Genomic DNA, 14206 nt, shown 5'->3' on the forward strand with positions numbered 1-14206 from the left:
GGGAGTTCTCCAGGATTTTTTTTTTTTTAATATTTATTTATTTATTTATTTATTTATTTATGGCTGTGTTGGGTCTTCGTTTCTGTGCGAGGGCTTTCTCTAGTTGTGGCAAGCGGGGGCCACTCTTCATCGCGGTGCGCGGGCCTCTCACTATCGTGGCCTCTCTTGTTGCGGAGCACAGGCTCCAGATGCGCAGGCTCAGTAATTGTGGCTCACGGGCCTATTTGCTCCGTGGCATGTGGGATCCTCCCAGACCAGGGCTCGAACCCGTGTCCCCTGCATTGGCAGGCGGATTCTCAACCACTGCGCCACCAGGGAAGCCCTCTCCAGGATTTTAATAATAGACCAGGATTATGTGTTATTACCACATCATTTGTTAGTATTTAATTAAATAGCTTGGTGTTAAATTTTTTTAAGCATTTTAGTGTATAACCATTTAAAATCTTGACCATAGTATTAATTTCCTAGGTAAATTCTTTTTTTAAAATTAATTAATTAATTAATTAATTTGGTTGCACTGGGTCTTGGTTGTGACAGGTGAGCTCCTTAGTTGTGGCATGCGAAACTTTTAGTTGCGGCATGCCTGTGGGATCTAGTTCCCTGACCAGGGGTCAAACCCAGGTCCCCTGCATTGGGAGCACAGTCTTAACCACTGTGCCACCAGGGAAGTCCCCCTAGGTGAATTCTTTTATTTATGTTCTGTATAGGTAGACATCTACAACCAGCTACCTTTTAGAATAATCTGAAATCCTGAATTAGTAGGTTCTAAATTAATGATGTTTTTACCTCTTTATTCAACTAACGTCTGCCAATACTCAGCAAACACAAATGTGATTTCCTCTGAGTTATATTCATTTATGATCCTCTGTGGTCCACTATTTAATTCTGCTTTCCATTCTGAAAGAGCTCTTAACCTTTGTTCATTAATCATGGGAAACAGTTGTGCAACATGCCTTGACATTAACTTGAACATCTAAAATTAGTCCTGTAACAATCAGCAGTTGGGAACAAGGTTTTAGTAGTTTGTGGTATATGTTAAGTAGACATTGCAAGGTTGGAAGGAACTCCCTAGAAATAAGTAAGTGACTTGTGTTATGTGTGTGTGCATGTACCTGTGTGTATACACAATTGAAAGTCTCTTTTTATTAAACAGATGGACAAATTACATCTCTTACTACAAATGCATTATAAGCATCTTTATGCACTATGCTGTTTAATCATTTTAGAAGAAAAATATATTTATTGAAAACCTGGTACGCTAGAATGGATTTTTCTGCATGTTTCTTTTGTGGTTTTCATTTTTTAAAGGAATAATTGTATTACATATACTATATTTCAAGTGAATGAATTTTTTTTTTTCTCTTCAGAGTTTATAGAAACCCATTCACAAAAATGACATCCTGGTTATATGAATGTCTTTGTGAAGCTGAACTAGCACAGTATTATCCTCATTTTACTGCCCTTGGCCTTCAGAAAATAGATGAATTAGCCAATGTTACAATGAAGGACTACTCCAAATTGGGAGTCCATGACATGAATGACCGCAAACGTCTCTTCCAACTTATCAAAATCATTAAGATTATGCAGGAAGAAGATAAAGCAGTCAGTAGCCCAGAGTATCCTCTACAGACAAGCAGTCTGTGCATCAAGCCTCAGAAATCTAGATCTGGCCCTCGAAGGCAACTGCATTTTGATTCTCCTGCTGACAACAAAGACAGAACTACCAGCCACAATCAGTTTGAACTGTGCGATTTATCACATTTATCTGCAAGTGAACAGAAGTCTAGTTACGTAAAAGTACTAGAGCATTTGCTACCAGATGATTCCCAGTACTGTACAAAAACAAGAATTCTGAATGCCACAGCTGCTGATTCCTACCTACAAGAAGAAACTAACACTTCACTCTTTTCATCAAATCACTTTTCTCCAATACAGGGAGATTGTGATAGTCCCATTATGCAAAGAGTCTCTCATGTTTCAGGGTATAACTATGGAATCCCTCATTCCTACATCAGGTAATAACTTATTTTTTTCTTTTTTAATTTTGGAGGGAGGGTAGCCTTAGGCAAGGGCAGGCTTCTCCATGACCAGAGGAGACCAACTATTCCATATTTACAGAAAATGATAGTGAACAGCTTCTGCGGTGATAATGGAAGTACCTTGATAGGGGGAAATTAATGAAGAATTTGGACTTTTCAGCTGGGAGAAAGATAATATTGTTCACGTGCATCAAGCAGCTGCTACTTACCAGGGTCTGCTATTATTCCTATAGCAGACATATTTTTATTATTATAGTGTAACATGATACATCTAATGCATCCATGAAGGTAAAATATCAATAGTTAACTAGTCTCTGTAGTGAAAAAAAAAAATTACACAATCCACAGGATTTTTTTTTAAGGCTATCAAATTCACTTCAGCCAGGAGGCATGAAGCTTAGTTAAAAACAGCTGTTTAATTCGACTAGTTGAATTAAATAGGTCTTTGGAGCAATTGATTTACCTGCACATATTGAAATATGGTCCTGATTTTGAGGGCTTTCTACAAGTCCAGCCCTGGAAGGACAGATGATTTTGGTCATTTCAAAGAGTAAGACACTTTTGATGGAGTTTAGAGTTTGGTTGTCAGAGTGACAGTGCTTCGAGTTAGAATTTGAAATAAGGTCCCTAAGAGGTGAAATATCAAGTAATCCCTAATAACAACCTTGGTATATGATAGAAAATACATTCTTTTAAAAATAATGTGTATTGTTTGTTTTGTTATTTTAAAAGTTATAGATGGTGAGTTGTGGAGAAATAAAATACATTCTTAAGCCACTTTTTTTAAAAAAAATAAAGGCTATTATTCATACCTTAAAACAAAGTATTTACATCTGGTCTTACATTGGCTAAGGTTTCAGAGGATTTCATAACCAACTAGTTCTTTTATTCTAAAAAAATAGAAGACCCAATTTTAAAGATAAAAATGCCTTTAGTAATTTGAAATACATAAGTGAATTCTATAGTGTTTGTGGAAGAAAAAAAAATTTTTTTTTTTTTGGTTTGGTTTAGCAAAGCACAGAGCATATAGTACTGTTTTCTTCTTTCAGTTGTGAAAGGACTAGATTGTTCTATGATCATCAATGCCAGGATTGTTGCTGTCCTATTGGTTAGCTCAGTGGTGAAAGAACAAATAGTTTCTTGAATGTTAGTCTTTCATTGAACAACACATAAAAATCTAAATTGGAATTATTTATAAATAGAATAAAGATGTGACTTTGCATTATTTATTTAGATAGAATGGATATTTTAGTTTAAATATCGCTGTTTTATTTATTTGGCAAATATAAAGTACCACCTCTGCTTGCCCTGATCCTAGATATAAAGATGATTAGGATATCTGGAGACTCTCAGACTCTTAGGCGGCAGGGTAAGTGGGAAGACAGGCAACCATATAGTGAGATAAGCGCTCTCACAGAGGTTTGTACGTGGCAAACCCAGAACGAAAGCTATTCAATTGAGCTTTCTCACTTTATATCATTATTATCATACTCTGCCCATTCCTTATTATATTAGAGAAATGGAGGTAAGAAAGTACATTTTCCCCAATAATTCTCAATATTGTCTTCTCACCCAAACCCTAAGTAGGAGCCAGAGTTTCAGAACCCTGAGAAACTCCCTCACCAACTTAAGGCTTCCTATTAGTGAGTCATCTGTGTCCAAAGAGCATTCTCTTTGGATACCTCAAATCAGGTAAGTTCAAAATAAATTACTGGACTCAGAACTTTAATAAAAGTCTAAGGCGTTTAGATAACTGGCTGCCCTGACTTATTTAAGATCTTGAACAGACCTAACTCTAGATGTATTAACTCTGCATGTCAGACAGATATATTTTATTTCTTCTAGGGAAGGTTGAGCAGTAAAACCAGAGCGTTTTAGAATACATTAAAACTTTGTGTTTTTTTTTCTGGGGAATTCCTTGGCGGTCCAGTGGTTAGGACTCAGCGCTTTCACTGCTGGCCCGGGGTTCAGTCCCTGGTTGGGGAACTGAGATCTGCAAGCCATGCAGCATGGCCAAAAAAGAAAAAAAATTGTTCTTTTCTTATTAAAAAATCTAACATATGCAAAAGAAGAGAAAATAGAACAGTGAGCCCCCACATGCCCATCATTCACTTTCAATGATTGTCAAGATTTTGCCACACTTACTGTCAAAATGGTACATTTTTTAGACGTCTACTCTACATTGGTTAAAAAAAACAAAACATGCTTCAAAGGGCTTGAGTAGTCTTTGTTTTTTTTTAATTGGCATATAATTGCTTTATAATGTTGTGTTAGTTTCTGCTGTACAATGAAGTGAATCAGCTATATGTATACCTGTATCCCCTCCCTCTTGGACCTTCCTCCCACCCACCCCCCATCCCACCCATCTAGGTCATCACAGAGCACTGAGCTGAGCTTCCTGTGCTTCACAGCATGTTCCTAACCCAAGGAATATTGCCTCAATATTCTGGATGTTAAGGTTGATGAGTTCACTGAAGTCAGCCAGAGAAGAAATGTATCTGGATAGAAAGATGAATTTAGTGGTGAATTAGCACCAGTCATAAAATTGTCCTGGGAAGAGGAAATATAGGATCGTGTTCTAACAAATAAATATATATCAGAGTAGGCAAAAAGAGGATGCAAGAAAACAAGACAAAGGGAGTGACAGAATATACCTGGGAGAAACAGGGGGAAAATACATTGAAACCTACCACCAAATTCAAGGTATTTAATAAACCCAGGTAGGATAAAAAAAAGAAATTAGATTGAATGGTCCAGAAAACAGTAAATGTACAATAATAATTGGATTGAAAGGAAGCAAGAAACCTGCTTTTGGGTGGGGTGAAATAGAGAGGGAGATAGAAGTAATCAGGAGGATTTATAGCGAATAAAAGATCTCAGTGTCAACACTTCAGTATGTAACATATTGTGTGTATATGTGTGTGTGCGTGTATTACACCTAATATATAACAAAATGTACTGATACTTTGACCTCTTAAGTAGTTTTATCGTATTATTAAAAATTAAAGCCCACTTATATATCAGCCAGAACCCCTCAGAGAAAGAGAATCCTTGGACTGAGATGGAGAAAATCAGAGTTTGTGTTCGAAAACGCCCTCTGGGCATGAGGGAGGTACGTCGTGGAGAAATTAATATTATTACTGTAGAAGACAAAGAAACTCTACTTGTTCATGAGAAGAAAGAAGCAGTTGACCTCACACAATATATTCTGCAGGTATGATGCTTTCCTTCTGGGTTTGGAACTAACATTATCAAGTGTCAATTTTTTGTTTTTTTGTTTGAGTAGCAGTACAAATTCTAAAATCCAGTTTTGGGTTTGGGTGTTGGCATTCATTCCTGATGTGACATTGCATTAAATCATTGATAAACCTTAGCCTTCATTTTTAAAAAATATAGTGCAATGGGGGATACAAAAACGTAACTCCTCCACTCTTGTGCAATAGAGTTGCATCATACAGTCACTTAACATGCTTTATGTGAACTTAATTACACATATTCAGTCAGAAAAGAGCAAATGAGGGAATAAAAAGAGTTTAAATAATGAACTGCTGGTAAGCAGGGCCAGTCACTGAGCGTATGCACCAGAGCGACTATGAGATGGTCACACAGTCTCAATTCTCTCCTGTCTCTCACAGTGTGAACTTCTCATTCTGCTGAGTGCGAGTCTGAAGTTTAATGATGGAGGGTATATTTTTGAGCAAAAAGACCCCAGATTGCCAGCCAACTGCTTATTTTGATTCTCACTTGTATTTGGGCCTAGGCTTAATTTGGTGGAAATTGGGCTCCTGAACAGACCACTTTGTACAAGGTAGATTGCAGTGAGTAAATATAACCCAGGGATGTGATTTTATATCGAACATATAAAGGGTTAAATAAAACACTGTAGTTCAAAAACATTAAAAAATGTTCACTCCCTGCCAGAATGATCATGATGAGTCCAAGAACAAAGGGTTTGATACTGAAAGAAATTTATTCCTAGCTGATAGGTACCCTTGCGATAATTCCTTCACTCTCTTATAAAAGCAGCAAACCCCACAGATGGTAGATACCATAATTTAGGTACTCTTAAAATTATGAAGCAATTATGAATAATCTTAAATAGGGGATAATCCACCAGATGTTAAGATTTGGGAATTCAGAGTTTCTCTTATCTGAATCTGCCTCCCTGCATGTTCATATTATGTTCATTCTATTCTCTCTCTCTCTTGCTTCAAAACCCAGTGACTGGGAGGTCCTTGGTGGTCTAGTGGTTAGGATTTGGTGTTTTTCACTGCCGTGGCCTGGGTTCATTCCCTTGTCAGGGAACTGAGATCCTGCAAGCCACGTGGTGCAAGAAAACAAAACAAAACCCAGTGACAGGTAGAAAGAAAAAAAAAGTGGTGAGTAATCTGGTGTGCAAGCAATTCACCTTAGTCAGCTGAGATATTACTCTACTGGAATAAATCCTTTAACACTGAAGTCAAATTGTTAATACTCTCCCCTCTTTAACACTTGCATTGTTCTTTTTTTTCTTTGCTTACCAAAATTGACTTTCACAGTAACATTCAAAGCAATCTACCGTGTCTTTCTATGGGCACTAAATTACTAGGCCACTGTATAACCAGCCCAGTCACTTTAACAGCCTTATTGATTGCTGGTCAATGCACAGTCTATTAGGTCTAGGTGGGAGGTATTTATATTGCAGACAGTCCAAATGGCCAATTAGTTGTAATACTATCTAGTTCCATGGCTACTTATAGCCATGGTAATAGCCCTATCCAATCACCATCTACCCAAGACTGCCTTAATGATGCTTCTGTCACAGTAATTCCCTCAAGGAGGCATCATCTTATCTTTTGTATTTTTCCATTATCCCAAAACACAATAACCTTACTTCTTTGTCATTGCCATTGGTCAATACTTATTGAATACCCATTGTTTCCTTAGCACTTTATCTGCTGTTTGAACTTTGGACCTTCGCTCTCATAGGTCAAAGTCCTTACCTGTCGATGCTTATAATATATGTGTTGAGAGGCCTTTTTTCTCCCCCTTTTTCTTAAGTAGAAAGAAGAAAAGGGAGGTTCATAGCAAACATAGCAAATAAATATTGATACTAGATTCTTTGGGTTTTATTTTTAAACTTATTCAGGAATTCAAATAGGTTTATGTGTCCTTTAATTAAACATCTTACCCTTTCAAATCTTCTTTTGTTACTTATGTGATCACATACATATAGTGTGCTGTCCTACTTACCATTAAATTTTAGGATAGCAACATAATAAGTGAAAAAACAAGGAGACCTATCTGTTTGTGTTTCATTCCAATTTCTTAAAGAAAAATATATATAGAGAAAAAAAAGATGGTACTGAAATATATCAAAGTAAATAGTGGCCATCTCTAGTGGTAGTAAGATTTACAGATAATTTGATTTTCTTATCTGTTGTTATCCATGTTTAAAATCTTTTTATACAATCAGCAGTGTTACTCTTATAAAAAAAAGTAAGAACTTTTGAATAGGATAGATTTACCTATTTCAAAATCAAAACCGTATGCAATGAAGAGTGTCTCTAATCCCATTTCCTCCTTGAAGACAACCAGTATTACTTAAGTGTATTTTTCCAGAGATAGTCTATAAAGACACTTATAATTTTTAAAAAAACTTCTTTAAAAAATAAACTATGCAACTCTGATCATATCAAAACTAAAGTGAATTTTTTTTTTTTTTGACTGCGCTGCACTGCTTGCAGCATCTCAATTCCCTGACCAGGGATTGAACCCAGGCCACGGCAGTGAAAGTCCAAATCCTAACCAGTAGGCCACCAGGGAACTGCCTAAAGTGAATGTTAATCCAACTTCATTGATAAAATATGATCAAATGAAAGCATATGTGATGCACATGAATTATAATAGTAATCTTGTATGTTCACATATCTTTCATGAAAGATTCGTACAAAATTACTGGGAAAATCAGTACTTAAATCCTATTGGAAGGAAAGATACTAATTCCTTTAGTCAATACATGCTTTCAAAGGTGTTTACCCAAGAGCACTTATAGAAAGAGAAGAAGAATAGCCATATACTCATGAAATAAAAGAAACCCCCCCAAAAATATATATCCACATTTACTTCCATTCATTTTTTTATTTTCCTGAGAAATGCCAAAAATGCTTTTGACTTCATACTTAACTATAAAAACCTACAGTGATATTTGAGCAAAGAATGGATTTGTCTCCTTGCTTAAAGACCAGTTATGAGTTAGATATAAATCATGTCCATTAAAGTCAGATTTTTGAAATATATTTTACTCTTTATTATTGCCATTTTCAAGCTTAATCAAAAGTATAATGAACCCCCATCTACCTATGACCGAGCTAAAACAGTTAGAAACATTTAACTGTTCTTAAAATCAATCATATTTTTCAGAGCACTGAATGTTCACAGATCTCTTTATCATGCTGCACAGATTCATTTTTTTTCTCAATTCCTAACTTTTGGAGATTTTTCTTTCTTTCTTTCTTTTTTTTGGTCATGCCTTGCAGCTTGCGGGGTCTTAGTTCCCTGACCGGGGATTGAACCCGTGCCCCCTGCAGTAGAAGCGTGGAGTCCTAGCCACTGGACCTCCAGGGAATTCCCTGGAGATTTTTTCTAATTGATAAATTTGACTTTGTGGACCCAATTTCTTTCAGATGACTTAACAAATTTCCATTCTAATGGAATGTAATGGTACATGAAACAGCATTGAACTTGGGGTACGGTGACCCACGATAAGTTGGCTCAAGTCCACTTTTCCAGACTTGCCCATAAAATTTTTTCTTAACTGAATATTTAGAGCAGGCCCAGAAGGTAGCAGAAGATAGGGCCTCATCTCTCATTCATTATGTGTAGACTGCCATTATGATGCTACAATCAGACTTGAAATTATTAGGATTTCTTACTCAGATACAGTTGGGCTGCCAACATAGTGAGCCTCTAAATTATGGAAATTATTACGGCTGCTGAAGTAATGTTTTCCAGACCCAATTTAATGGGATTTCCTATCTCCTTTCAGATTACCATGGTTTTTCATTTGGGAGTCATCTTGGACTCCTTTCTCTCCCCAGCTATCACAACCAGTCATTGCCAAATTTCTTATGCATCCATTTCCTTTTTATTTCCATTGTCATTGTCTAATTTAGACCCTTCTTAACCTCACCACTGAATTACTAGTGTTCCTGTTTCCAATCCATTCACAGTATGAAGCCAGATTAGTCTTCCAATAAAATGGCTCAGGTCATCCCTCTCCTTTGCACAGTTTTTTGTCTTTCCACTTTTACTGAATTAAATATAAGCATTCTACCCCTTCCCTTAAGGCTGGTGTCCCAAGACCCCTACAACATAGTCCTAACTCATTATTCTCACCTTCTATTTCACTTTTCTACCTGCCAAGATCCTATATGTCAAACACATTGAATCCTCCCTGTCCTCTAAAGATTCTTTGTGCTTTCCTGCTTTGACTCTTTGCTCATGTTTCCCCCGTGCCCAGAATACCTTCCCTGCCTCAGCCCCTACCTCTTAAATTCCTCTTCTTCCCCCATGGCCCATTCTTAGTACAAGCTTTTTCAGAATGTCTTTCCCAATCAGAGAGATTATGTTTTTCTTTTGAATTCCACATGTGCTTTATCTCTCAAATTTTTTCTACCTTGTGGTCATTTGTATACTTGTCCGGATTAACATCTTTAGGTTGTGGAGTAGGGTAATGGTAGGGTAATGTCTGTTTCTTTGGGCCCCTTGAAGTGCCTACTGCAATATACATGCTACCAGCTGAGCAATAAATATTTATGGAATTATAAATTAAGCTATGTAACCTATGGAATAAAGATTTTCCTCTAGAATTCCCCCCAAATTTCAAATATGCTGGCTCTAGGTGGGCTATGAGGATAATTTCCATAGAATTCAGTTCCTCTCCTAGACCTAAGGAAGATTGGCTCACTGTTGGACTCTTTAATTTACTTCCCTTAAGAGAGAACAAAAATTGTGTGGTTTAGTTTTTACATTGTGAGAACATGTCTACAGAGATCTCAAGTAAAAGAAGGCCCTGTCAGTTGACAGTTAATGATTGCTTATTATCTCTAAGTTTGTCATGGACAGTTACTATTAGTTAAAAATGTATTTGCGCCTTTATCGTGTGTTAACTAGAATAGTGATGAAGAAAATCAAGAAAGTGTCTCTTTCTATAAAAACCAAATTTCTTTTTCAGCATGTTTTTTATTTTGATGAAGTCTTTGATGAGGCGTGCACCAATCAAGATGTATACATGAAAACTACTCACCCACTCATTCAGCATATTTTCAATGGGTACGATAGAAATTATTTGCTCCTCCTGCCTTTTATTTTCTATTTTCCATAAATCTTATTTCTTTATAAATGTTACTTATGTTTTTCAATTATTTTGAATTAAACATGAAATTGTGTTTTGACCTAATGAATTTAAATTAGACTCTTCTGGAAAATTCAGTGTCTCTATTTATAGGATTCACAAAGCATTTAGAAATATTCAGCAAAATTTCCATTTATACTGATGATATTGATTCTCTGTACTTAGCGGAAAAATATAAGCTGTCAACAATATATATATATATATATGTATATATATATTTTTTTGGTTGCACCGGGTCTTAGTTGTGGCAGGCAGCCTCCTTAGTTGCAGCTCACTGGCTCGTTAGTTGCAGCACGTGGACTCCTTAGTTGCGGCATGGGAACTCTTAGTTACAGCATGCACATGGGATCTAGTTCCCTGACCAGGGATCGAACCCGGGCCCCCTGCATTGGGAGCACGGAGTTTTATCCACTGCACCACCAGGGAAGTCCCTGTCAACAATATTATTTCATCAAAGTCCTCAGAATAAGAAGGTGTAAGTGGTTGTAGTTAGTCTGAACTTTTGATAATAGGAATTATGTATTCTAGCTATAGTTTAATTTTAAAATAATTATTCACACATAAACATTAAATGGGACAGAGTAGGTACTAGGGGCCTCTGTTGTATATTTAAAATGTAGTCAGGTACAGGTAGAAAATATTGAACAGCCTGCTAGAGTAACTGATTTCAGAGTATTTTTACTTTTATTTTGTAAAATAACTTTTATAACTTAGAAAAGTTGAGGTATAATTTACATACATTAAGATGCACAGATCTTAAGAAGTACTCAGGTTTGATGAGTTTTGATAGTTGCACGTATCCAAGTAACCAATACCTGGAACAAGATATAGAACATTTCCATCACCCCAGAAAGTTCTCTTGTGTCCCTTTTTAGTTAATCCTCCCACCTTCACCCCCAGGTCTTATATAACCACTGACTTGCTTTCTGTCACTATAGATTAGTTTTGCCTGTTCTAGAATGTCATAGAAACAGAATCTTACAATATATATCTTATGCCTGGCTTCTTTTGCATAGCATAATGGTGTGGTTTTTTTATAAATTTATTTTTATTTTTATTTATTTTTGGCTGCATTGGGTCTTCGTTGCTGCACGCAGGCTTTCTCTAGTTGCGGCGAATGGGGGCTACTCTTTGTTGCGGTGCGCGGGCTCTAGGCTCACGGGATTCAGTAGTTGTGGCACATGGGCTTCAGTAGTTGTGGCACACGGGCTTAGTTGCTCCACGGCATGTGGGATCTTCCAGGACCAGGGCTCGAACCCGTGTCCCCTGCATTAGCAGGCAGATTCTTAACCACTGCGCCACCAGGGAAGCCCTACCACAATTTTTTTATCCATTCTCGTGTTAATGGACATTTGGGTTGTTGTTTCCAGTTTTGGAGTATTATGAATAAAGCTGTATGAACATTTTTATGCAAGTCTTTTTATGGACATCTTTTAATTTATCTCAAATAAAAACCTATAAATGGAATTCCTGGGTCATTGGATAGGTGTATGTTTATAAGAAAGTGTCAAACAATTTTCCATGCACGGTTATATACTCCTAGAAGCAGTGTATGAGAATTGCAGTTCTGCATCCTCACCATAGTTGATATTGTCAGTCTTTTTTATTTTAGCCAATTTAATGGAACTGTATCTCATTGTGGGTTTTTTTAAAAAATATTTATTTATTTATTTTGTCTGTGTTGGGTCTTAGCTGCGGCATGCTGGATCTTCGTTGCAGCATGCAGGCTCTTAGTTGTGTCATGTGGGATCTAGTTCCCTGACTAGGGATATAACCTGGGCCCCCTGCATTGGAAGTGCGGAGTCTTAACCACTGGGCCACCAGGGAATTTCCTCGTGTTTTTTAATTTTAATTTCCCCAGTGTCTAATGATACTGAGCATCTTTTCATGTACTTATTGGCCATTCAGATATCTTCATTTGCCTGTTTTTTGTGTTGTCTTTTTATTTTTAAAATAAATTTATCTATTTATTTATGGCTGTGTTGGGTCTCGGTTGCTGCTCGTGGGCTTTCTCTAGTTGCAGTGAGCGGGCGCTACTCTTTGATGCGGTGCGCGGGATTGTCATTGCGGTGGCTTCTCTTTGTTACACAGCACAGGCTCTAGGCATGTGGGCTTCAGTAGTTGTGGCATGCAGGCTCAGTAGTTGTGGCTCATGGGCTCTAGAGCACAGTCTCAGTAGTTGTGGCACACGGGCTTAGTTGCTCTGCAGCATGAGGGATCTTCCCGGACCAGGGTTCGAACCCGTGTCCCCTGCATTGGCAGGCGGATTCTTAACCACTGAGCCACCAGGGAAGTCCCTAATTTTTTTTTTTTTAATTTTTATTTATTTTTGGCTGCGTTGGGTCTTCATTGCTGCCGCTGGCTTTCTTTAGTTGCAGCGGGCGGGGGATACTCTTTGTTGTAGTGCGCGGGCTTCTCATTGCGGTGGCTTCTCTTGTTGCAACGCGTGGGCTCTAGGGCACACGGGCTTCAGTAGTTGTGGCTCGTGGGCTCTAAAGTGCAGGCTCAGTAGTTGTGGCGCACGGGCTTAGTTGCTCTATGGCATGTGGGATCTTCCTGGACCAGGGATCAAACCCATGTCCCCTGCATTGGCAGGCGGATTCTTAACCACTGTGCCACTAGGGAAATCCCTGTGTTGTCTTTATTGTTGTTGTGTAGAAGTTACGTTTATTTTTTCCATGAGCAGGTTAAACTGAAGTCTCTGAGGACTTCCCTGGTGGTCCAGTGGGTAAGACTCCACACTCGCAACTGCGGGGGCCTGGGTTCGATCCCTGGTCGGGGAACTAGATCCTGCACACATGCTGCAACTAAGAGTTTGCATGCCGCAAGTAAAAGATCCCTCATGCCACAACTAAGACCCGGTGCAGCCAAAATAAATAAATTAATTAAAATAAATTTTTTTAAAAAAGTGAAATCTCTTTCAGGTTCAATTCCTATGCACCAAATTTAGGGAGTGCTTTTTGAGAGAGCAAGTTTCTAAAATAAGTTAGACTGTTAAGACATTAATAAAAAGAGAATTGCAAGTTAGGTGAAATTATTAGGTTAGTTCTTGTAAAGTGTAATAAGAGCTTTCTTCATCTGTTGTTTTTTTTAAAAAAAGTTCATCACGAAAATGTTCAGAAGATAAGGTGGATATTATTCTTTATTATTCTCATTTTGCTAGCTCTTCTTCAGTGTGTTCAAATTTTCCTCTTGTAATTCTTTTCCTAACTGTGTCTCTGCCAGTGTATTCAAGTGCCCACACTGCTGGGAGCCATGGTTTAAAACACAAGGAGTAACCGGTCTCTGCTTCTAAACAGCTTAAATCTGATTAGCTCCCATCTCTTGATTCTCACACTTCCATGGTTACTTTGCTCTTGTCATATCATTCTTTCTTTGGTTTCTATCTGGCTTCATGTCCTTTCTGTGTATTCATCTCTCTGCCCACCTCCAGCCTCCCTCCCCTGTGTCCATACATAGAATTTTTTTCTTGCTGCAAGTAGCTACTTTTGTCATTAATCCATGTGATTCCTGTTCAAGAGTCTGTAATAGCTACTTCCTGCATAACATTATGTTCACTCTCTACTTAGTAGTACATAGTACTAGAGCTACATAGTACATAGGACCTCACAGTACTCAGGTAATCTTGGCCTCATCTCCTCCTAAAACATACTTTGGCTGGCAGGTTGGCCTCCCAACTCTTCTGTCCATCTCTTATTTTGCAGTTTTTCACACTCATACAGGTTGTGTGTACATGCATGTATCCACATGCAAGAATAGTGACTCCCACTTA

At 37.7% G+C, this 14206-nt stretch overlaps 1 protein-coding gene across 4 annotated transcripts in view; it reads left to right on the top strand.

Annotated features, from left to right (window-relative positions):
• KIF24 (kinesin family member 24) overlaps nucleotides 1–14206 on the top strand; it is a 60952-nt gene that overhangs the window by 18049 nt on the left and 28697 nt on the right. Inside the window, exons 2-5 of one of the 4 annotated variants that reach the window (XM_057547752.1) lie at nucleotides 1368–2015; nucleotides 3624–3731; nucleotides 5064–5253; nucleotides 10255–10352. In XM_057547752.1, coding sequence (XP_057403735.1) covers nucleotides 1393–2015; nucleotides 3624–3731; nucleotides 5064–5253; nucleotides 10255–10352 — 1019 coding nt within the window. In that variant the 5' untranslated portion in view covers nucleotides 1368–1392. The remainder of the gene's footprint in view (nucleotides 1–1367; nucleotides 2016–3623; nucleotides 3732–5063; nucleotides 5254–10254; nucleotides 10353–14206) is intronic. The other 3 variants (XM_057547753.1, XM_057547754.1, XM_057547755.1) reach the window with 3 other exon arrangements.

Source organism: Balaenoptera acutorostrata, chromosome 6 (genome assembly GCF_949987535.1).
Source record: "Balaenoptera acutorostrata chromosome 6, mBalAcu1.1, whole genome shotgun sequence".
Lineage (NCBI taxonomy): Eukaryota > Metazoa > Chordata > Mammalia > Artiodactyla > Balaenopteridae > Balaenoptera > Balaenoptera acutorostrata.